Source organism: Leucoraja erinacea, chromosome 9 (genome assembly GCF_028641065.1).
Source record: "Leucoraja erinacea ecotype New England chromosome 9, Leri_hhj_1, whole genome shotgun sequence".
Classification (NCBI taxonomy): Eukaryota; Metazoa; Chordata; class Chondrichthyes; order Rajiformes; family Rajidae; genus Leucoraja; species Leucoraja erinaceus.
The window spans coordinates 10,779,114-10,801,574 of NC_073385.1; the positions used below are offsets into that span (position 1 = coordinate 10,779,114).

At 38.9% G+C, this 22,461-nt stretch overlaps 1 protein-coding gene across 3 annotated transcripts in view; it reads left to right on the top strand.

Moving 5' to 3' along the window:
- Nucleotides 1-81: 81 nt before the first annotated feature.
- arel1 (apoptosis resistant E3 ubiquitin protein ligase 1) overlaps nt 82-22,461 on the top strand; it is a 72,161-nt gene continuing 49,781 nt past the window's right edge. Inside the window, exons 1-5 of one of the 3 annotated variants that reach the window (XM_055640128.1) lie at nt 82-289; nt 5,402-5,539; nt 12,752-12,898; nt 21,635-21,840; nt 21,948-22,019. In XM_055640128.1, coding sequence (XP_055496103.1) covers nt 12,828-12,898; nt 21,635-21,840; nt 21,948-22,019 — 349 coding nt within the window. In that variant the 5' untranslated portion in view covers nt 82-289; nt 5,402-5,539; nt 12,752-12,827. Of the gene's footprint in view, nt 290-5,401; nt 5,540-12,751; nt 12,899-14,044; nt 15,541-21,634; nt 21,841-21,947; nt 22,020-22,461 lie in introns of those variants that run through there. The other 2 variants (XM_055640127.1, XM_055640126.1) reach the window with 2 other exon arrangements.

Genomic DNA, 22,461 nt, shown 5'->3' on the forward strand with positions numbered 1-22,461 from the left:
CCGGAGAGTCCGGTCCTTCCCTCCCTCCAAACTTCCGCCCCCTCCCTGCAGCAGCTTCCGGCCGCTCGCGACCCTCTACAGGATCTTTGCTGGGAACGAGCTGGCGAGGGAAGTGTCAGCGGCAGCGGCGAAGCTGGGCGTCGCTAGGCGCTTGTCAGCCTTTTAAACATGAAGGGGGGAAGAGTTACAGCTACAAGAAGTAAAATAGCGGCACAACAAAAAGGGGAAGCTGAGATGGAAGGAGGGAGGTAGGTAGGAAATCTTGCAAGACTTAAATCCAGCGCTAGAGGTGATGATGTTTATTTGTTCTCTTTTGTCTTGTTTCTTTTAAACCAAATATTTTATTTAAATCAGAATATAGACACGAAACGCCGGGGCAACCTTGTACCTTGTGGCCATCACTCCCGAAGAGTCCGCCAGGGACTAGACTCAGCGGCTCAGGCAACATCTCTGGAGAAAAGGAATGGGTGATATTTCGGTTCCAGACCCTTCTTCAGACTGAGAGTCAGCAAAATATCACCCATTCCTTCTCTCCAGAGATGTTGCCTGAGCCGCTGAGATACTACCTCTTTTTGTGTCTGTCTTCGGTTTAAACCTCTTTCATGGTTTTTAAATCAGCATTTTCTAAAACACAAAGCCGTGTAAGGATCTGGAGCAAGCTGCTTCAGCAAAGAATCAGCGCAGGGACAGTGGGTCAGATGAATCCCCGCCGTCACCATCGGCTGACTGTATGATATGCAAAACCTTTGTGAGCGCAGTGTGTGAGTTGGAGAAGGAAGAATGTCGTTGCAAAAGAAAAATGCATAGATGTGTCAACTTGGGTTGCACATGTTTAGAATGCAAAGAATTTTGGAAGAACAAACAGGCTTGGCTGAGAAGAACAGTTGACCAGGGTACAAGGGGCAAGAAATTCCTCGTCATTGTTGTAAATTATTAATGATTTCCTCGTTGAGTCGATGGGTAATTCGTTTCATTTTGAGGATCTCGCTTTGTTATTGATGGCAGAGTCAATCGGAAAAGACGTTTAAAAAATACAATCTCTTAAAAGAATATTTATACCACGTCCTCTCGAACAATGAACCAATAGATAAACGATTTTGATGTAGAAACAACAATGAGTTGCAGGTGCTGGTTTATAAAAAATGACGCAAAGTGTGAGTTACTCGAACACTTTGTCTTTTTTTGTAAATGTCCTTTTTAAAAATGTTTTAGGAGCTTTATGCTGGAAAATTCATATTTATTATCCATGGCTGTAGGAGAGAACTCCTGGTACTGGAAGAGAGAAGGTGGGTGACAGTGAGAAAGGGAGGGAAACATGGAAGGCAAAGGTCCCCGGGTGTTGTACCTCTTGAGAACAGGTTCACCCACTTAGCAGCTGTAGGGACAGAAGACACTGAGCGGCGGACTGGCTTGCAAAGCAAAAAGTGCTGTTAAGCCAAAACCAAAGAGGCCAACGTCAAGCAACGCCACGGTAGTTGGAGACTCCATTGTGAGAGGTATGGACAGGGGTTTCTGTGGCAACAGACGGAATTCGAGGATGGTGTGCTGCCTCCCTGGTGCAAGGATCCAGGTTGTCACGGACAGAGTGCAGAAAATCCTCAAGGGCGAAGGTGAACAGCTGGAAGTGGTAGTGCATGTCGGCACAAACTATGTGGGAAAGCAGGGTATGAATATTCTGCAGCGTGACTTTAGAGAGCTCGGAAAAATGCTGAAAAGCAGGACCAGGGTGGTTATCTCCAGTTTGCTTCCCGTTCCTTGCTGGCGAGAGCAGGAACAGGGAAATACAAAATTTGAATGCGTGGCTGAGGAACTGGTGCAGGGGGCAGGGATTTGGATTCTTAGACCACTGGGATCTGTTTTGGAGTAAGGAGGAACTGTACAAAAGGGACAGATTGCACCTTAACAAGTGGGGGACCAGTATTCTGGCTGGCATATTTGCCACTGCTACATGGGTGGTTTTAAACTGAATAAGGGGGTGGGGTGTCAAATGGGATAGTCAAGGACGGAGTTAAAGGGAAAGAGAGCAATGGGATGGTTAATGATCCCAGAATTGATGATAAGTAAAGCTCACAAAGAGTATGGCCAAGTGTAATAGGGATTAATGTGAAAGGTGAGATGCGTAAGGAATTAAAAGTATTGTATATGAATGTGCGAAGTATAAGAGGTAAGGTAAATGAGCTTGAGGCTCAGTTAGAGGTTGGTAGATATGACATTGTGGAGATTACTGAGACGTGGCTGCAGGAGGATCGGGCCTGGGAACGTAATATTCAGGGTTATACATCCTATGGAAAGGACAGGCAGGTGGGCAGAGGAGGGGGGGTAGCTCTGCTGGTGAGGGATGGAATTCAGTCCCTTGCGAGGGAAGACCTAGGGACAGGTGTCACCTGGATTGAGGTGAGGAATTGTAAAGGCAATTACCGTAATCTACAGACCCCCAAATAGTACCTCCCGGATGTAGTTGTGTAAGTTAAGCAAAGTAAACAGGACAAGTAACAAAGGAAAACAATGTGGAAATGGAGGATTTCAATATGCAGGTGACTGGGAAAAATAGGATGTTCAGGACCCCAAGAAAGAAAGTTTGTGAAGCCTCCGAGATGGATCTTAGAGCAGCTTGTAATGGAGCCGACCAGAGAAAAGACAATTCTGATTTAGTGTTAGAAATGAAGGCCCCTTAAAAGAGAACTTTTCAAAAGGAACCGCTTGGAGGTAGCTCTATCCGCGTTTAATCTGCAATCAGCAATCCTTACGGTAAATCGGAAATGTCAGTGATGCAGTTGAACAAAAAGACTATGAAGGGAGATAGAGGAGCTGCCAATTGGTATATGGAAAGGAATCCCAGAGTCTCATTACGGTGGAACAGCAATGGCAGGAATTTCTGGGCATAATCCGGAAGACGCAGGATCATTTCATTTCAAAAAGGAAGAAAGATTCTAAGGGTCCAGGATTTAACCGTAGCTGACAATTTCTTCAGAGATTATTAAAAAATAAAAGAAAGATGTAAAAACAGCAAAGAGTAGCCGGAAGCCAGATTTAATTGGGATCTTTTCATAGGAAGTTTCACAGAAGGAAACCAAGCGGGCAATTTGGGTTGAATTGATGAGTTGAAAAGCTTTGAAAATATAAAGAAGACAGTATCACTCTTAATTATGTCAAGGGGAAAACAAGTAACAAAGTCATATGTGGGCGTTTTGAAAGGCAGACACGGGTGAAATTATTATGGGAACAAGGTTTGGAGAAGATTTATTCAAGGTACGTTTTTGAATAATATAGTCTATGTAATAATTTGAATTGAATTCCCAGATGTACTTGCATGACATAGAACATTACTGGATGAACTTCAAAAGAATAGATAGAGCTCAGTGGGCTAGTGTAATCCAGAGATATGGGGAGAAGGCTGGCATGGGTTATTGATTGGGGACGATCAGCCATGATCACAATGAATGGCGATGCTGGCTCGAAGGGCCAAATGGCCTCCTCCTGCACCTATTTTCTATGTCTATGCCAGCCTTCATTAGCGGCAAGAAAGGGACAGTCTAGGGTTTTGAGTCATAGGTACGGGATTGACCTTGATTAAAATTGTAAAGGCAATTTTAATTTATCTACAGACCCCCAAATAGTAGTCTGTGGGATCTGGGTGTAAGTACATTAATTGGGAGTTAAAACTGGCATGTAACATTGGTAACGTTTTTGTGGTGATGGAGGATTTAAATATGCAGGTAGACTGGGAAACTGTAGGTTGGTTCAGAAGACCCCAAGAAAGAGAGTTTGTAGAGTGCCTCCGAGATGGATTCTTAGAAAAGCTTGTAATGGATGGACCCGACCATATAAAAAAAGACAATTCTGGATTTAGTGTTGTCCAATGTACAACCAGATTTGATAAAGAGAAAGAGGTAAAGGAACCGCTTGGAGGTAGTGATCAGAAAAGCTATGATTAGTTTTAATCTGCAATCTTGAGAAGGAGATAGGCAAGGTTAAATCGGAAATGTCAGTGATGCAGTTGAACAAAGGGGACTATGAAGGCATGATAGAGGAGCTGCCAAGGTAGACTGGAAAGGAATCCCAGCAGGAATTACGGTGGAACAGCAATGGCAGGAATTTCTGGGCATAATCCGGAAGACGCAGGATAATTTCATTCCAAAAAGGAAGAAAGATTCTAAGGGTAGTAGGAGGCAACCGTAGCTGACAAGAGAAGTCAGAGATAGAATAAAACTAAAAGAAAAGATGTATAACACAGCAAAGAGTAGCCGGAAGCCAGAGGATTGGGAAACTTTCATAGGAAGATTCACAGAAGGAAACAAAGCGGGCAATACGGGCTGAAATGATGAAGTACGAGGGGAAGCTGGCCAGGACTATAAAGAAGGACAGTAAAAGCTTCTTAGATATGTTAAGGGGAAAAAGAGTAGCAAAGTCAAATGTGGGTCCCTTGAAGGCAGACACGGGTGAAATTATTATGGGTAACAAGGAAATGGCAGAAGAGTTGAACAGGTACTTCGGATCCGTCTTCACTAAGGAAGACACAAACAATCTCCCAGATGTACTGGATGACAGTGAGCAGTGGAGGCCAATTCACTGGATGAACTTAAAAGAGTTAGATAGAGCTCTGTGGGCTAGTGTAATCCAGAGATATGGGGAGAAGGCTGGCATGGGTTATTGATTGGGGGACGATCAGCCATGATCACAATGAATGGCGATGCTGGCTCGAAGGGCCAAATGGCCTCCTCCTGCACCTATTTTCTATGTCTATGCCAGCCTTCATTTGCGGCAAGAAAGGGACAGTCTAGGGTTTTGATCATAGGTACGCGATGACCTTGATTAAGAGTGTAAAACAATTTTAATTTAGAATTAGCATCAAGAACTCATCCTGTCTGTGGACTCTGGGCCTAGGTACATTAATTGGACCATACAATTCTCTATCGGGTCATTGATTTCTGTTTTTTTGCACACAGAAGAGTATAAATAAACTCTAGATCTTGGTACTGTAGGTTTTTCAGAAGACGTAATCAGGGCAGATATTTCTCTGCATTACCTAAGTACCTTGGTGGCTGAGTTGTAACAGAAAACATTTATTTTGGCTCACTAACTAATATAAAACCAGATAAATCCAACCTTGTAATTCTTTTATAATGCTGTACAACACTAATTTTCATGTATTTTTTTTGTATTTTTTCCTTCCCAAAGAATGGAGTTCCTCTTAGAAATAACTGGGACAATGAAATTAAAACCATGATTTGCTTACGTGTGGCTTTGGGAGTGAATGTTACCAGTCTAGTTCAGCAGGAAACATTGCAGATATTATTGTGCTGCCAAAATAAATTTACAGCAAACACGGCAGAGTTGTGATATTCTCAATGTTTTAACTGAATTCTGAAACTTATGATTCATTATACATGCTGATTTGCAGTGGTCAGATGGACATGTATCTTGACATTCCTGCTCTCCTTTTGTTTTTGGGTGCTGGCCTGGGAACTGAGATGGAAAAAAACGATTAAAGAATGGCTCGGTGCTAACAACCTTCTTGAATACAAGGTCTTATTTGAAGGTAAGACACAATGGCAGTTTTCAGTGATACATGAATAAGAAAAATCTACATAAGCTAGCAATCTAAAATAATACAGAAAATCCTGGAAACTATCACCAGATCAGGGAGTCATCTGTGGAGAGAAAGGCTTAGTTAATTGTCAGGTTAATGACCTTTCATTTATCCTGAAATGTTAACTTTGAGCCTTTCAGTGTTCAGAGAGGTTTGACATAAGGAGAGAATTCTTTATACTGAGCTTCATCGTACACATAACAGCATCCTGTGTGGTTGATATACCCCAAACTGACTTTATAATTGAGATCATTAGTCCAGTTATAACATTTTCGATAACTTTCTTGGGTAGATGAAGACCTTTATTTTTAAAAAAACTCTGAAAATGGAGCATTGTAGCTCGTAATATTGTTGATGTGCATTTATTCACAGTATTTATAGTTATTTATTTAACATGGAACTATGAAAATGTTCCAAGTTAGGTACAAGTCTCTCGCACGTGTAAGGGGGTCTAAATCCCTCCTGCTGGACTACGCATTGAGACGCCTTGTGAGCATTGGATTAAAATCTGCACACTGATTTACTCATTAATTTTTTTTTTCCTTAGTATGTTTGCTGTTTAAATAAATATGGCCATTGATTCCAACTAGCGTGTTGTGGGGTTTCCTATTGCCCACTGTTTGAAAAAAAATATACAACTGCTTTGGTGCTGTACATCAGTTTTAAACCAATTCTCAGCATTGTTGGGCATCAGGGACAGTGTTCGAAACGGAGGACCAGAGGTAGGGCATGCAGCTGCAGATGTTTCTTCTAGTCAGGGCTGATTTGTTCCTTGACTCTGTTTGCCTTTTTTTTCATGCCTCTTGAATCCCCTTACTAAATAGGTTCGTACACATCTTAGTTTTGGTTTTTTAACTAACCTGGTCTCAGCAGCTTTGGAGGGAGAATTCCACATTTTCACTACCATTCGGATAAAGAAATGTTTCTGAATATCGCCCTTAAACAATCACCTCTAACTTTCAGGTCCTTTGTGTCATCTCAGTTTGATCACACTAACTCTCACCTTTGATAGTCAGGGAACATAAGCCACAATCATGCAGTGTGTCCTTGCAATTTATCCGTTTATCATTATGATGAATTTCCATTAGTCCTCTCCCCAGACTGTCGTCTTCTTGTGTTGCAATACTTAGAAGTGAGAGACTTCAAGAAACTCTTGCTTTCCCTCTCTCTCCACCCCTTCTCAGTTCTCTGACCAGTCTTACTGTCTCTGACTCCATTTTATCTGTTTACTTTGTTGTTACCTTCTCCCAGCTAACAATAAGCTATTCTGCATTTTCCTTGATCTCCATTCTCTTTGCCCTGTTTTCATACATTCACATCCATCCCTCCATCCATCTCTTTCCCCCATCCCCCCTTGACGTCAATCTGAAGAAGGGTCTCGACCAGAAATGTCACCCATTTCTTCTCTCCAGAGATGTTGCCTGTCCTGCTGAGTTACTCCAGCATTTTGGGTCTTACCCAGAAGTGAGAGGTTTGTTCCAAATATACTCTTTCTAGAATTGTATCCAATTCTTATATTGGGGTAATAATAGTAGATAGGGGCAAGAGGTAATAGTAGGTAGCAGGTAATGATAATGATAGAAAGAGGACAGAATATCAAACTAAATGTGTGGACTAAGACAAAGATTAATACTCCAGAATGTTTTTATGTGCATTGAATGTGTTTACTCAAAGTAGTCAAATCAAAATTGGGTGGTGGTGGGGAAGGAGAAAGTTGAGATTAGGTTCTAATACTGAGATGGATTGTGATGGTGAAGAATATCTTTTGAGACGTATGCCATATTTGTGGATCCAAAATTCCTTCAGCACAACCTGTGGGGTCTAAAAAAGTGTCCTGACCCGAAACATCACCAATCGATTTTCTCGACAGATGCTTCCTGACCCGTTAAGTCACTCCAGAACTTTGTGTCTTTCTTTGGGCCAATATGTTTTGCTGCCCAGATATGAGCTTTATAATCTGACCAGTTTACATTTCTGGTTTATCTTTATTGGTCTTTTAACTACCTCTTGAAAAAATGATGTACACTACTGATATTAGCATTTCTAACAGGGTTTTGAGCTTATTTTGTCTAAATACTTTTGTGCAGCTCCTTAGGATTTTTCTACTTTACTAAAATACTAAATAAAATGAAAGTTATTAACTAAATTTCTATAGTTTTCCAATACTTTATGTAGTTCAGTGATTTTTATGTCATTTAAATGTTATTACTGTGGCTGATTGCACCCCAGACAAATTCAAGCTATTGGACATCCAATATCTAAAGGCATGTGTGTTGCAGTGGAAAATCACCATGACAAGAATGTGCTGAGGAGTGAAATGCTGTGTCAATCCCGTGAGGTGTTTATCAGGTGTTTTGAACGCTAATCTTTAAACTTCGGATTTGAAAACTAAGATCAAAGTCACATTTTAAAAACATTTTGACGTCATACTTTCGGTCAGTCGATGGAAAGTGAGCAGTGTACCTTTTTTTATTTGGGGTTTATGCATTGCCACCGTGACATTTTTCCAAGGTCACCGTTGATGCAACAAAGAGAACAGGGCAAGCAGCCAAATTTCCATGTGCAACCGGCTGTGTCTATTTTATCTAACAGGCAGGAATCCATTATGGAAATTGTGTGGATACATCTCAATATTTTCTGTTTCCCTCATGCAGAGACGCACCTAACTTCTGCTTGCTAAATTTGAAAACTGTTTGATTGCAAGAGAAAATTTGCAAGTAGCTCATCGTGATACACTCGATTTTTAGCACGGTGCATGTTTATCTCATAAAAATTTAATTATTGGTGTATCCATATTTATGTTTTGCTTGATTGCAAGTCACTGACTTCCCAGTAGATAGTTACAGAATAGAATATGTTGTCATAATTGCCTATGGATAATCTGTGAAACAGGGTCAATAATGATAGCTGTGAGACAAATGTGGTGCTTTTTAGCTGAAGTTGCTATATTTGAAATATCCTTTAATAAAGAAAAATGGCTTGCATTTATACAGTTCCTTTCATAGCACGCTCAAAAAATTCTTTATAACTAATGAAATACATTTAAGTGTACACTGTTACTCTATTTCGCACTCCTCTGCAAAAAGCTGATTCATTATATTGTGCTTAGTCCTGGATTCTGAACACTCATAGGCACATAACTATTTGAAGATGTTCACTTGGGCCCTGCACAGCTGTACTGGAAAGCTGGCACAAACCTCTGCCCTCTACACTGCTAGCTGTCAGGCTTGTTGTCATAGCAAAATCTCTAGAGTGTAAGAACTGTACAGCCAAATAAAGAGACCTGAAACCCACAGCTCCCTTGGTGGTGATGAGGGATGCTGTGGGAGCGGGGCAGTCTGTTAAATGCCAGTACTGAGGAAAGGCCTATATTCACTCTGCCTGCCAGAATACTGTCAGCCCCACATGCCAGCAATGAGCAGCCCACCAGCGGCTCCAATCTGACCATCTCCATCCCTCATTGATATTTCTGCAGGTTGCCAGTTCCGTGGTGTGTTGTAATGAGATCACTGTTTCATAACTGTATGAGCGCTTGCAGGAGGCATGGTTTCACACCAGCTTCCTTGCACAGTGGTGCTGTTAGTAATAAATCTGTAATGCTAAAAAGACACTGCTGAGTACTGAGTCCAATATTATTCTCATTTGTGGGAATGTACCTTGACAAGTAAGTGTATTTGTTGTTATAAAGGAAATGTTTTTATTTAATGTTTAATTGTTATAATCATTCTGTGACCATTCATGTGAACAGTTGGTGTGTCTTTTATATCGTAACCTTTTTTTTTGCTGTCAAGGCAATTGCATGAGAAGGCAAAGGATCAGCTTTTCAAATGTTCTTCTCATTTATTTTGCAATTGACTCTTGGGAGTTCAATGTCCTTCTCATTCATAACTCATCTTGGCTTTGTTTTTAGAAGCATTTAAAATCATAAAATGTAACAAAAGTTCTGAAAAAAAGTAGTGACCCCATTACAATACTGCCCTACATTAAAGATCTGTTCCACTATTGTTTGATAATGCCAAGCAATCCAATTTATTACTTCTTGGACAAAGATATGGGATGAGCAATAAAATAACACTGTAGAAACAAGGTACTGCAGATGGTGGATATTACACAAAAGGATACAAAGGGGGAGTAACTCAGTGGGTCAGGCAGCATCTCCGAAGAACATGGATTGGTGATGTTTTGGATTGGGACTGACTATGGAGGGGGTAGAAGAAAGCTGGAATTGGGGAGAGGCAAGACAAAACGTGGCAATAGGTGGGTGCAAGTGAGGGGGGTTTTGATGTTTGGAACAAATGCCTATCAAACCCCCCCCCCCCCCCCCCCTCGCTTACATCAAGCTATTACCTGCCACACTTTGTCCTGCTATTCCTTTCTCCTAGCTTTCTTCTCCTCCCTACTAGCAGTCTGAAGAAGGATCGCGACCAGAAACATCACCTATCCATGTTCTCCAGAGATGTTGCCTGACCTACTGAGCTACTCCCAGCACTTTGTGTCCAATGTATAAATGTTTTTGTGTGATAATGTCTTGTTTTTTGCATTCTTCCTTTTTGCTGTCTTGTAGAATTTGGGTAATAAAATAATAACACTCTGTCTGATCGGGTTGTGGAGGTTAAGCACAGCACAGGAGGAAATTTACAGGGTCATAGGGAGTTCAAGTTCAAGTTCACATTTAGTGTCATGCACCAATTAAGGTACAGTGATATTTGAGTTACCATGCAGCCATACAATTAAAAGAACACAACACACAATAGAATTTAACATAAACATCCACCACAGTGATCACTGTGATGGAAGGCAATAAAGTTCAGTCAGTCTTCCTTTTTGTTGTAAATGCCACACAGATAGAATCAAACGCCCTTAACTGGATGTGCAGGTCGGGGTTGATCTTCCATGTCAATTTGAATGTAATCTTTTTTTTATCAACATTCAGCAATTTTATCAATGTTTTGTACGAATGTCTTGTTTTTTGCAGTCTTTTCTCACGTAGGATTTGTGTAATCTATGTATACTATGTTTTTTAATGTTGTCTTAGTCTATGTGCCTGCGCTTACTGTAGCTCACTGCACTAGTGCATATGTCAATAAACTCGACTTGATGATAACAACTTTGTACATGTTCATTAACTTTGTTAGTTCAGAGATAGTTTTCACAGCAGTAACTAATGTTTAATAATGTTAATTACAATTAATATTTCAATTTAATGCCCAAGGTGGATTTATCAAATTAAGTTGGCGTTGACCTATTTTTGATAAGAACATTATGCCTGCTGCGCTGGATCTTGAAAATGTAGTAAAGGGTCAGAAGTAAGATCAGCTAAACCCTCTCTCTATATGTGGTGCAGCTGGTAGAGCTGCTGCTTTACAGTACCAGAAACCTAGGTTCAATCCTGACCAGGGGTGCTGTCCATGTGGAGTTTGCATGTTCTCCCTGTGATGGCATGGATTTCATTTAGGCACTCCAGTTTCCTCTCATATCCCAAAGGTTTGTAGTTTAATTGGCCTCTGTGATTTGGATGAGACGGTGAGATAATAGAACTAGTGTGAATGATGATCAGCGAGGACTCGGTGGGTCAAGTGGCATGATTCCATGCTGTATGACTCTCCTAAAAAAAATTGACTGCTACTTCCCAAACACCCCTGTGTTGAAGTGGTATAGATTAGATTATGTTATTGTCATATACACCAGGGTGCAATGAAATTGCGTGTTCCCATGAAGATCTAGAACATATAATCCATTTTTTGGTTTGTAATTTTTCCGATACATTCAATTCTGATGAAATATAAACCTGCAACATTACCATTTTTCCATCATTCAGGACTCAGTGTTTCCAGATGAAGTAACAATTCATTAGTACTTCTGTGGAAACGAGGAATTGCAGATGCTGTTAATACACAAAATACACACATCACTTGCGCTAAATTGGAAGACGTGCATTTCATTTAGTGTTCACCTTGGAGGAACCAAATACAGATTGGACGTTATCTTTGCAATGCACCTGTATTGGGTCTGTAGAAGTGACCTAGAGCTTCTGGTTGTGAGCCATTTTGATTCTTCATCTCAGTGCCACCCTGATCTATCTGTCTATGCCCTCCCGCACTATTGCAACAATGCAAGCTTGAAGAGCAATGACATATTTTCTAGCCTTCAATGTCAAATTCTCCATATTTAGGTAACTCTGTTATACTTTCTGTCTGAAAAATAATTTGTCTTTTCATGTTGTCGTACATCTGTGATCTTGACTCAGTTTTTCTTTCAACGACAGAGGCATGTCCCACAGTCCTGCTGTTGGCAAAACATAACATTTATTATACTTCAACTGTCACGTACCCGTTTGCTGGCACTCTTTTGCTGTTTTCCCGTTTTTGTTCTACCCTTTGATCCCCTATCTTCGGTTTAACTGAACGTTAAAGGGCCTGTCCCACTTACGCGACCTTTTTGGCGACTGCCGGCACCCGTCATAGGTCTCCGAAAAATTTTCAACATGTTGAAAATTCAGCGGCAACCAGAAAGACGCTATGACTCTTTGGGTGGCTAGAAGACTTTTCACGACCATACAGGCGACCCCTGGCAACCTCTCACGACCATACAGGCGACCCCCTGGCGACATGTCCCCTGGTGACACATGTCGCCAGGGGTTGCCTGTATGGTCGTGAGAGGTCTAGTCACCCAAAAAGTCATAGCGTCTTTCTGGATGCCGCTGAATTTTCAACACGTTGAACATTTTCGGCGACCTATGACGAGTGCTGGCAATCGCCGAAAAGGTCACGTAAGTGGGACATGCCCTTAACTTGTTTTCTGTCTATTCCAGTTCTGACAAAGATCTTCAGTCAAACATGTTAACTGTTTCTTTCCATAGATGCTTCCTTACCACATGTTCAGTGTTTATTTCTGATTTCCAATGTGTGCAAATTATATTTTCTGATTTTCATGAAACATTAACTCTTCTTCCCTGTTTATATTGCTGCTTACCTGCTGAGTGTTTCCATCATTTTCTATTTTTATTTACGATATCTAGCATTTGTGATGTTTGTTTTGCTTTTTCCTTCAGGGATTTTGTGAATTATATATTATATGGACCTTTATTTCACTCGTATTGCTATTGATGATCTGGTTCTTTTCCAAGAGTGACACTCAGCCCATTGCTTTTTTTATTTGCAGATGTGCATAGTTTAGAGGAGTGCAAATATTTGGAAATTCTGTGGACGACTGTGATTCAAGAGACAAAAGCTGTCCAATGCCAGCTGTTAAAGAAGTTAACACTGCAGAAGTGACTGTGTGCACAGGATTGGAACATTATCATCACGTGTATGTTTTAAAAGAAAATTATAATGCTGAATTTCCTTCTTTCTTGGATATATGATGCTGGTGTGGCTGGATAAAGCAAGTCTAATTGGGAATGAGGGCTCATCTATAACTTGTATCCCAATAGCAACATACAAGAAGCATAAACAAAATTATCTAGCCTTCTCTCCCCAACTGACTCATCTGTCAATCTACCCTTCCTTATCTGGATTTACTTATCACTTGCCAACTCTTCCTCCATCCCTTCCCCTCACCTCTTTCTACCAGCTATCTTCCCTCCATTTTAGTCTTGAAGTAGTGCCCCAATCCAAAACATTATCTGTCCAGCCCATAGATGTTGCCTGACCTGCTGAGATTCTCCAGCAGTTTGTGTTTTTTTTCCCCTCAAGTTTCCAGGATATGCAGTCTTTTGTGTCTCCAAACAAAGTTTTATGATTATTTTCTCCCTCTGCCGGATTCACAAAGTGTTGGGTTTGTGAGCCATTTGCACAATCTAGTAAAAGCTCACTATCAAGGTGGATAGATGTATTTATTTTAACCAGATATAATTGACTGTAATTACAATATTACTAAATGTCACATTTTCTAGCTGAGCTGTTCCTTCATTTACATTTGGGAAAATGAATTAATTTGATCTCAATAATTGTCAGAATCTATCTTCAAAAAGATTTATGTAAAAAAAAGTAGGTATCGGAAGGTTTACTGGTCTAATATCTGAAACGGGTAAGTTGTCTTGTAAGGTAAGGTTAGACAGGCTGGGTGCATATGCACTGGACTTTAATAGGGAAACATTTGAACAATATGATATGCTGAAGGATTGGGTTGGGTGGATGTAGCAAAGATGTTGTCTATTTCAGGAGATTCTAGAATTAAGGGTAACTGTTTTTGAAATTAAGGGCTTACGCATTAAAGGCAGAGATAAAGCAGTTTTTATTCTCTCCAGTGTTTGGAACTCTTCCCCATTGAGAAGTGGAACCAGGGTTTTTCTATATATTTAAGGCAAAGATCGATAGAATCTTGACAAAAATGTAAAATGCTTCCACAGGCATGTGGGAATGTAGAAATTGAGTCACCATCTGAGCAGTGGTGGTGGTCTTCCAAAATGGCAGAGCAGCTTTGAGGATCTGAAGGCTTACTCCTGATTTTTTTTGATTTTTTTTTTTTTTAATATTGATGCCTGAGGGAAGTATTCAGCTGCGATATGTACAGTACAGAAGGAATGCATTCGCCTCTGTGACATCTGATATGTTCGATGCAGTAATAACCTTGCAATTATTTTTTTTGTCCTTTTAACGGTAAAACAAATAGTTAAATCTTAACAAAGGAAGCTCTATGGATCCAGGCCAAGGCATTGAATATAGATGGATTGTCACTGTAAATAATCAATGAATCTAAACACAGCGGTGCCATTAGTAGAGCCACTGATTCACACCTGGCCTTGGGTGCTGCCTGTGCAGAAGTTTGCACGTTTACCCTATGACTGCGTGGGTTTCCTCTGGGTGCTCCTGTTTCAATAGACAATATTGTAAACAATATTCCACCCACATTGCTAAGATGTACTGGTTGGTATGTTAATTGCTCACTGTAAATTGCCCCTAGTGTGTAGGCGAGTAATAGAATCTGGGGGAGCTAATGGAGAATAAACAAGATTTCTTCAAAATCCGATTGATGATTGGTGTGGACTCAATCGGCTGAAGGGCCTGTTTCCATGCTGTATTACTCTGACTACTTCGTCACCGAAACAGAGTTTTCATTGGGTAATAGTTTATTTTTGTTAAAGTTGAATGAATGAATAGGTTTATAGGCCAAGTATGTACACATACAAGAAATTTGCCTTGGTGCTCTGCTCGCAAGAAACTTCACCTATTCCTTCGCTCCATAGATGCTGCCTCACCCGCTGAGTTTTTCCAGCATTTTTGTCTAGCCTGGTTTTAATAAATGGTTCCTGGGTAAAATTAAAAATATGTCACATTCTTAGAAGAAATGGGAATTCTGGTAAAAAATGCATTGTCATAAAATTATAACAAATATTGCTGGCAATACTTTGGAGAAAGGCAGAGGACAAAAAGGCCAAACTCATTTGCCATTTCACCTCCTTCCACACCCTAAATACCCATCTCCCCAATCCGTATGCTAATATTTTGATAGAATATTATTCCAAATGTCAACTTTCCCTCAATCCCAATTCTGTCCCAAAATGACGACAGAACCATCCCATTGCTTTAGTACCCAAGGGGACTAATTTTACTAGGTTTTTCTAAGGCTACGGAAGTCTTTAGATGGCCAGCCACGTTAGTGTGGCTAACACTAACTACACTATTTGTAGATGTAGTTTCTTCTTTTTTCTTGCACTTTATTAACTCTTTATTTTTTTAACTTTCTTTATTTCTTATTTAATTACTATCTTAAACTTGATTTGAATTGTACGTATTATTTGTGGAGGGAGGTCCGGGAGGAAGATTTATTAAATTTAGAATTCATCTGTCCTGTGTTCGGGTGGAATATCTGACTTGCTGTGCTGAGCTATCTGCTCTTTTATAGACCACCTTAACCATTAAGATGCAAGACGTTAATAGAAAAATTGGGGGTCAAGGAATTACTTTCTGTAGCTGGAACGTTAAGGGAATTAATGAACCAATCAAGAGGTAAAGTATTAGCACACTTAAAGTCACTCGGTGCAGATATAACATTCCTTCAAGAAACTCATCTGAAAAACGAAGCACAACATAAATTGAAAGCAAAATGGATTGCTGATACATATCACTATCCATTCTCTCATAAGGCCAGAGGGGTCGCAATTTGAATCCGTAAAGGTATACCTTTTAAACACATATCAACTATTGCGGACAATAATGGTAGATATATTATTGTAGTGGGTGAATTATATCTTAAAAAAAAGTGATTCTCCTCAATGTCTATGGACCAAATTTTGATAACCCTTTGTTTTTTTTAAGAACTTACTTAATACTATCCCAGAACTCACGCAACATAACTTGATGATTGGTGGAGATTTAAATTGCACACTAGACTCTTATCTAGATAGATTATCAAGATAAAGAGAAGCAACATTCAAGACGAGCAAATTATTAAACTCGTACATCAATACTACTAATATCAAAGATGTTTGGAGAATTGAAAACTCATCCGGAAGGGAATACCCATTCTACTCTCCAAGGCTATTCAAGGATAGATTACTTTTTAGTAGACTCTAAGCTTATCCCATTTACTTATAACTTGAAATATCATAATATTATAATTTTGGCCCATGCTCCTTTGACATTTATGATCAAACTAAGTGGAATGACTGAGAAGCAGACACAATGGAGACTTAATCCTCAAATTTTAAATGATAAAGCATGTTATGAATACCTTATTACACAGATAAATATGTTTTTCGAGACTAATGACTGCCCTGAAATACCTGCTTCTCTTCTTTGGGAAACATTTAAAGCATTTATACGAGGTGCATTAATCTCCGCGCAAGCTTTTCGTAATAAAAAGAATCGCACCAAACAACAGGTATTGGAAAGGGAGATAAGGCAATTAGATATGGAAAATGCAATCGCGCCCTCCATGATAATACATAATAAAATTGCTGCACTCAAATATGTTAAATCAAATGTTACAGAAAAAAGCTGGAGAAACTCAGCAGGTGCAGCAGCTTCTATGGAGCGAAGGAAATAGGCAACGTTTCGGGCCAAAACCCTTATTCAGATTCTCCAGTATCTGCAGTTCCTTCTTAAACACATGTTAAATCAAATATTCAGATCAAATCATAAAAATTTATTAAAATACTAAACAGCTACACTTTGAGTTTGGTGATAAACCACAAAAATTACTAGCACGCCAACTTCGGAAACAGGAAGGGGAAAAAACAATTTATAAAATTAAATCCGATGCACGAGAAATACTAACATTACCCAAGGATATTAATGATAGATTTTCTCAATACTATCAAACACTTTACTCAACCAAAACGATAGGGGGGTCTGCAGGAATGGAATCATTTTTACAGAAATATAATCTTACAGGTTTAGATCTAAAAGCGAGGGAATTATTAGGGGCCGAAATATCAGTAAAAGATATTGAAGAATCAATTAGTTCTTTAAAAAATGGAAAGGCCGCTGGCCCTGATGGTTTAAATAGCGAATTTTACAAAAAATTCCATGATCTGATCTCTCCACGCCTACAGACACTATATATTATATACTCAAAATTCTTAAGGGGTTGGACAGGCTAGATGCAGGAAGATTGTTCCCGATGTTGGGGAAGTCCAGGACAAGGGGTCACAGCTTAAGGATAAGGGGGAAATCCTTTCAAACCGAGATGAGAAGAACTTTTTTCACACAGAGTGGTGAATCTCTGGAACTCTCTGCCACAGAGGGTAGTCGAGGCCAGTTCATTAGCTATATTTAAGAGGGAGTTAGATGTGGCCCTTGTGGCTAAAGGGATCATATTGAATGGCTGTGCAGGCTCGAAGGGCCGAATGGCCTACTCCTGCACCTAATTTCTATGTTTCTATACTCATGCCTTCATGCAACAGAAACTACCAGGAACTTTAAATGAATCAACAATAATACTCAAACCCAAAACGGATAAGGACCCTGAAGACCCAGGGTCATGTAGAGCAATCGCGCTCTTAAACACCGACCAGAAAATATTAACCAAAATTTTAGCCCATAGATTGAGTTTAGTGATTCATAAATTAATACACCCAGACCAAACAGGCATTATTCCAAAACGCTACTCATATTATAATCTGAGACGATTATTTAATATTATATACTCAAATAGAATAATTAATGTAGATCTAGCAGTCATCTCGTTAGACGCTGAGAAAGCATACGATCAAGTGGAATGGCCCTATTTATTTTCGGTGATGGAAAAATTGCAACTGGGTGAGATGTTTTGCACATGGGCTAAGCTTTTATATACCAACCCAACAGCTAGAATAATGACAAATCAAATGTTATCATCAAAATTTGATTTATCTAAAGGTTGCAGACAAGGATGCCCGTTATCTCCGTTATTATTCGCCCTAGCTATTGAGCCACTAGCAGAAAGTGTTCGAGCACATCCAGAAATATATGGGTATAATACAAAAAATAGTTAATAAAATCTCTCTATATGCAGACGATACATTACTATATATTACAAACCCAGAAATCAGCATTCCGAACTTGCTAAATCTTATAACTCAATTTGGTTTATTTTCGGGATATAGAATTAATTGGAATAAAAGTGAGATTATGCCAATAACGGAACCTAAGTTATACATATTGCAGCAATCACCTTTCAGAATAGTCAATGAAAAATTTAAATACCTAGGAATTTATGTGACCAAGAAATATACTTCTTTATTAGAAACATAGAAACATAGAAATTAGGTGCAGGAGTAGGCCATTCGGCCCTTCGAGCCTGCACCGCCATTCAATATGATCATGGCTGATCATCCAACTCAGTATCCCGTACCTGCCTTCTCTCCATACCCCCCTGATCCCCTTAGCCGCAAGGGCCACATCTAACTCCCTCTTAAATATAGCCAATGAACTGGCCTCAACTACCCTCTGTGGCAGAGAGTTCCAGAGATTCACCACTCTCTGCGTGAAAAAAGTTCTTCTCATCTCGGTTTTAAAGGATTTCCCCTTTATCCTTAAGCTGTGACCCCTTGTCCTGGACTTCCCTAACATCGGGAACAATCTTCCTGCATCTAGCCTGTCCAACCCCTTAAGAATTTTGTAAGTTTCTATAAGATCCCCTCTCAATCTTCTAAATTCTAGAGAGTATAAACCAAGTCTATCCAGTCTTTCTTCATAAGACAGTCCTGACATCCCAGGAATCAGTCTGGTGAACCGTCTCTGCACTCCCTCTATGGCAATAATGTCCTTCCTCAGATTTGGAGACCAAAACTGTACGCAATACTCCAGGTGTGGTCTCACCAAGACCCTGTACAACTGCAGTAGAACCTCTCTGCTCCTATACTCAAATCCTTTTGCAATGAAAGCTAACATACCATTCGCTTTCTTTACTGCCTGCTGCACCTGCATGCCTACCTTCAATGACTGGTGTACCATGACACCCAGGTCTCGCTGCATCTCCCCCTTTCCCAATCGGCCACCATTTAGATCCAATCGGCCACCATTTAGATTATTTAAATCAAATTTCATGCCTTTACTTAATAAATTGCACAAAAATATTCAATATTGGAAAACACTTCTCATTTCAATGCTCGGTAGAATTAATGCTATAAAAATGATTTTCCTTCCGCAATTGCTATACCTTTTTCAATCAATTCCTATATATCTCCCAAAAAATGTCTTTAAAAAAAGTTGACTCTATAGTGACAAGTTTTATAAGAATTATAAGAACCATAGAATAAGCAAAAAACACTTATGCAAATCCAAGACCAAAGGAGGATTAGTTTTACCAATTTTTTAATTTTACTTTTGGGCAGTCAATGTCAAAAATATGATTTTTTTGGTTGGAAGATATGAATCAACGACCAGACTGGTTAAAGATGGAAAAGGAAGACTGTTTGCCTTTTGAAATTGGTCTGATTCTGTTAGCTCCCACAAAATTGAATTAAAAAAATCTATAGTGAAAACCCTATAATATATAGTGGTATTCGAATTTGGATACAACTAAAAAAGACATTAAAATTGGATTATTTATCACTTTCTCTCCCCATTGCAAATAATCCCTCATTTAAACCCTCAGTGTTGGTTAAAGGTTTTGCACAATGGAAAAATCATGGAATTAAAAAGATGGGACATCTTTATAGAAATGGTATTTTTCTCTAGTTTCAGGAGTTACAACAGAATTATGGATTACATTCAAATATTTTTTTTAGATATTTACAACTTAAAGATTATGTGAAAACACATACACGAGAATACAGAACTAGAGAACCAGACATTCTAGATGAACACCCTAACACAGTCAAATTAATATCTTACATTTATAATACTTTTTTAGATAGTGAGATTCCGTCAATGGAGTTATATAGACTAGCATAGGAAAAGGAATTAGCTCAACCCATATTGAAAGATATTTAGGACAAAAGCCTACAAAATATACACCAATGTTCGTTAAATGCCAGACATTCTTTAATACAATTTAATGTACCACAGACGGCATTTTTATTCTAAAACAAATTTAAATAGAATTTTTCCTAATATCTCTCCTATCTGTGATAAATGTCAATCCCACGTGGCTAATTTAACCCATACTTTTGTAAATTGTATAAAAATTAAAAATTACTGGATGGATATTTTTTAAAATAATCTCTATAGTCGTTAATATCCAACTGGATCCCGACCCTAATTTAATAATATTGGCCATATCAGAACAATACCTAAAACTTACAATAAATCGAAGAAATTTCCTTGATTACAGTATAATAATTGGGAAAAAATTGATATTAAAATTTTGGAAAAACCCAACAACCCCCACAATCAAGATGTGGATTATGGAGATGTCGGAGACCTTACATTTGGAAAAAATTAGATTTGTCTTTATTGACAAACCAGAATTATTTACTAGAATATGGTCTCCATTTATAGATTATTTGAAGGGGTAGATTGGACCAACGCGGTGGCTGGACTGAAGCCTGAACCCAGGACTAGATAAATAGTTATGTTCTTTGAAAAAAAAAAAGTTAAATGGTCAGCTCGACATAGATTACAAGACCTACACCAAACCCAAACCAATTAGGAGCAGACGAGTGCATTCGATCCAATTTGTGATCCCAACTACAAATGTGTACAGCAATTCGTTCTTCCCCCGCACAATTAAAGCATGGAATAATCTCCACCCAACTATAGTTACCCAACCAGATGCAACTAAATTTAGAGTAGCTCTTTCTTCCCAATAACCCTTTCTGGCTTAAGTTCTCCCTCCTCCACCTCCAGTTTAAATTCCATTTGGAATATTTTGGAGGACCAAGAAACCAAGAACCTACGGACCTAAGTTGTATTATTGATAGTTTATCCTATTTTTCTAATTTCTTTCTTTCTTTATTTATTTTTACTATCTATAAATATAAATAATTAGAGGCAATGTTAATATGTAACCGATAAAGGAGGATCCCAACTACTTTGGTAACTGGGTCCCTGCAAACTTGGATATTTAATATGTAACCGTTAAACAAAGTCTGTATTGGTTTGGACTATGATATGCAGATGCCTCTAATAAAAATTTATTTAATTTTTTAAATTTTTTTTTTACTATGTTGACAATGACTCTGCAGTACAGTTAACTTTTCTTCTTCTGCCATGGTAGCAACTGGCAAGATAAGGTTTTCTATAGTTCTGTGTTTTGTTTCTTATCTTTACCACTTTTTCTTGTTTGGCTATCATATTTACTCACTAAAACATAATCCAATTGCTTCTTGAATCGTGTAGCATAGTTCCAATTACTCTACTAGGCAGCTGATCAATGTCTTAAGAATTAATAAAACTATACCTAACATAAGCTTAGATCATGGATTTATTCACCTTATTTTGCTTTGCAATTCACCTGCCAAATTCTACATAATAGTTCTTGTAAAGTTTATTATTAATTTTTTTCCTTGTTTAAAGTTGGATTTAACAATACCTTAAAGTGTATGCCAATCCCCTGCTCTCTGCCAAACCTGTTGTACCCTCAGCTTTCTAATAAATGCATTAGTTTTAGAGATAGGTTGCATTTTTAATTGACACCAGTCACATATCAGCTTTCCAATTCCTTGTCCCCATACAGTTTGAAATCACTAGGAATCATCAGCAACATAACTGATCTGCTCCAGTTTGGTGACGAGTCACAGGAAACTCTGACTGGGGCTACTTCTATGTTGATTACCACAAGTTTGGAAGGAAGGTCCTCGAGGGGACACGTGGAGAGGGAACACAACGTTAGGCTTGTTCATAACTTGACCCAAAGGCAAAGAATTGAAAAGTGGTCCATGGGTATGTGAAAATTTTGTCATTTATTTACAAAAAAAACCTATTCAAACTTTTCCATTTATCCCTAGTTTAGGGAAGTTTGTGACCTTAATTCTGACTCTTTCCCACAGTGGGAGCAGTGTTTTTTGCCTCTAGCATCACATTTTGCACTGTAAGAAGAGACCTGATGATTGTCGTCATTGGTGAGTACAATTTGAATTCCTTCCATAGATTTCTAAATTTGAGCACTTAAGCTGTTTTATGGTATTATTAAAGGGATTGTCAATCAAGCATGATGAAGAAACTGATTTTATGTACATTTCTTGAATGAAAATATTGTCCATTCACTGCATTTTAAGACGTTCCCTGTATTTCTGGAGGAAGTTGGTGTCATTTTGGTTTGACTTTACTTGTTAAAAGTCCAAGCACTTTACTCCATGGTATAGCACTGTCAATGGATACCCTGAGTTAGAAATTTCATTATAACCTATTAATGGTAGTAAAGGAGATTTGTGAGTTGCTCTAATATTGCTAATAGAGGACCTATAGAAATTGAGAATAGACACAAATTGAGAATTGAGTGTAACTCAGCGGGGCCGGCAGCATCTCCAGAGAGAATGAATGGGTGAAGTTTCGGGTCGAGAC